We start from the raw sequence: 2,665 nt of genomic DNA, 5'->3' as shown, positions 1-2,665 counted from the left end.
GGAAAAATGGCACATGAGCTTTCCTACAATGATATAGCATGTAAACTTGATATTGGGGGTGTTGATTGGCTCTATGAGAGCTCCCTTGCCTCCTCTCTGGGTGTCATACCTATTGTAGTAATTGTCATTTCATGTCTTCTTCGCCCACTTGGAGGCTGTCTGGAATGTAGTTGATATAGAATTTCTAGCGGCTGATAAGCCTAGAGACTTTGGATGTCAACCATGTGAATTGGATGTTCCTTATCAAGCCAGAGATATCCTCGATGCATTATGATGATAAGTAGCTTCTGCACTGCATGGCGGCCCCGATCATGCCGAACACGGGAAGACCCCTCAAATTAAGCAATGTTGACCTTTGAATTCCTTTGAAATCATTTGTGACTTTGATGGAAATACTTCCATCATCCTTCATCATTGGTTCAGTATAAACTTCACGCTTTAGAGCTGGAAATTGTAAAGAATCTGAGAAGTTATTATCGACAAGTACTGCGTTATAATATTTTCCATAAATTGGCTCTGTATTCGTAATTATTTCATCAAATTCAAACTATGGAATAGATATCACAGTATTTTTCATCTTGGAACGACATTGATAGACACGAGACATAGGGGGCTTGGACTTAAGCTTGGGGCAAAAGAAATTAAGAACAAACTGCAAACTTAGCAACTCTACAACATTGGCTTCGAACTCTAAACATTAGGGGAGTTTTGAGGTCTAAAATGGGCCTCCTAAAGAAATTATAAAATAATAGTGGAAATAATAAAATAAGATTAGATTACATCATCAAATTTTAGAGAGAAAAATGAAAAATATATATATATTTTTTCAACTCGTATTTTCAACTTATCTCCCTATGGGTTTACTCAAATTTCAAGCGGAAACACTTTTTGGATGCAAAATTTAATTCCTCATCCAAGAAGTATGCATACTTTCGATGGACCCTGCTACACGAAAAATGATAAATACATGAAAACATGATTGCAATCACATTTTTCATGTATTTCTCATTTTTTGTGTAGCGGGGTCCATCGAAAGTATGCAACATGGGTACTCCTTGGCTAAGGAATTAAATTTTGCATCCAACGAGTACTCCCACTCAACATTTGTGTAAGACCTTAGGGAGATAAATTGAAAAGACAAGTTACCTTAGGGAGATAAGTTGAAAAAGTAGTTTATTATTTTGTTATTTTTTAATATTTTTACTTTTTTACTCCAAAAATAGTGAATCATCCCCCATGGTTGACATAATCATCTTGAATCCTATTGGTTTTTATAAAGTTTATTTTGGTTGTACATTTTTCTTAGGAGGTCCATTTTAGACCTCAAAATTCCCCTAATGGAATTCGGCATTGCCATGCATATTAAGTAGAAAATCTCGACACGACGTTTCTGATGAGACCTCCTAACTAATTACTACGATAAATTTACCAATGCATTCTCAATCATGTAAACACTGTCATCAATTGAGTTGGACCTGACTCAGATGACACAAAATTGAAGGGAAGGTGGAGTTGATGGGTAATTATGGTATTGTGATGGAAAACACTTACGAATTTATTATGGGTATAATGGGAAATATTTAACATAAATTTGAGCTAACATTAGAAATTATTTCCTAATTATTACGGAAATGACACCTAACACGTGTGACTCTCCCCGACCACAAGAATTTTCAGTGGGGTGAGAAAACATCTACAACTGGAAGAGACATGGCAGAAGATTTATTCTAAACTAACTAGAACGTAAATAATTGACTAACCAGAGGAACTAACGCAAATAATGACTAACCAAACTAATTGACTCTTACCTACTCCTGCCTATGGTCTCCTTTCGGAGATGCATCAATTTTGAATAACATTGTTTGATCCATGGAAGGGTTTCAGGCGTGCACCATTCACCCATCCTTGTAGCAATATACCATCCAGTTGCGCTAGCCTAACATCTCCTGACTCCTTGACTTTCGCAACAATGAAAGGCTCCAACCAATTCATTTGTAGCTTCCTTGGAATCTTCAATAATTTTCTATCATATAGCAAAACATGTCCTCCTACTATGAATGATGTATGCTTAATGTGTCTATCATGCCATGTCTTTTGCCTCTGTTTTTCGACCGTTTGAAGGAAATCTGCCATGAAACTAGCCTCATCTAGTTCTGAAAACTCCTCCAACCTCTTCAGAATTGACTCTTCCTCCATCATATGAGTAGCATGTGCAATGAAAATGTTGGCAATAACAAATTCGGCAGGTACCACAGCCTCTTGTCCATATACAAGCTGGAAAGGTGTATGTTTGTGTAAACATTTAACAATTATGTGATATGCCCACAAAGTCGATGGCACCTGCTCATCCCAATCTTTCATGTTGGTTGAGCATATCTTGGTCAAACCCTTTTCCAAGATATTATTGAAGGCTTCCATTGTACCATTTTCTTGAGGGCGATACGGGCTACTCCTATGGTGTTGTATCATGAATTTCTAAAATAATGAGGCAATTGTTTCATTTATGAACTGGGTTCCTTGATCGCTAGTGAGACTCTAGGGGGCCCGAAAACAGGGTATGATTTTCTCATAAATGAATCTGGCAGAGGTATCCGCAGTATAGTCCTTAACCAGTGTGACTTCCACCCATCTGGTAAGGTACTCTGTGGCGGTGATGATATATCTC

The 2,665-nt window shown here is 37.4% G+C and overlaps 1 protein-coding gene across 1 annotated transcript; it reads right to left on the bottom strand.

Annotated features, from left to right (window-relative positions):
• Window positions 1-1,842: 1,842 nt before the first annotated feature.
• On the bottom strand, window positions 1,843-2,418 carry LOC149202616 (uncharacterized). The gene has a single exon (XM_089401640.1). It carries the CDS (start codon window positions 2,416-2,418, stop codon window positions 1,843-1,845), a length of 576 nt encoding a protein of 191 aa, XP_089257766.1.
• Between the last annotated feature and the right edge of the window lie 247 nt (window positions 2,419-2,665).

This window comes from Pinus tabuliformis, chromosome 2_1, assembly GCF_031772625.1.
Source record: "Pinus tabuliformis cultivar Carrire ecotype Pingquan chromosome 2_1, CPIR1, whole genome shotgun sequence".
Classification (NCBI taxonomy): domain Eukaryota; kingdom Viridiplantae; phylum Streptophyta; class Pinopsida; order Pinales; family Pinaceae; genus Pinus; species Pinus tabuliformis.
Note: the sequence above shows the minus strand (reverse complement) of the source record. Positions and strands in the feature narration are given on the sequence as shown.

Excerpts from the sequence above, each read along its gene's own strand:
- LOC149202616 (XM_089401640.1), bottom strand. The coding sequence starts at position 2,418 with ATGGAAGCCTTCAATAATATCTTGGAAAAGGGTTTGACCAAGATATGC.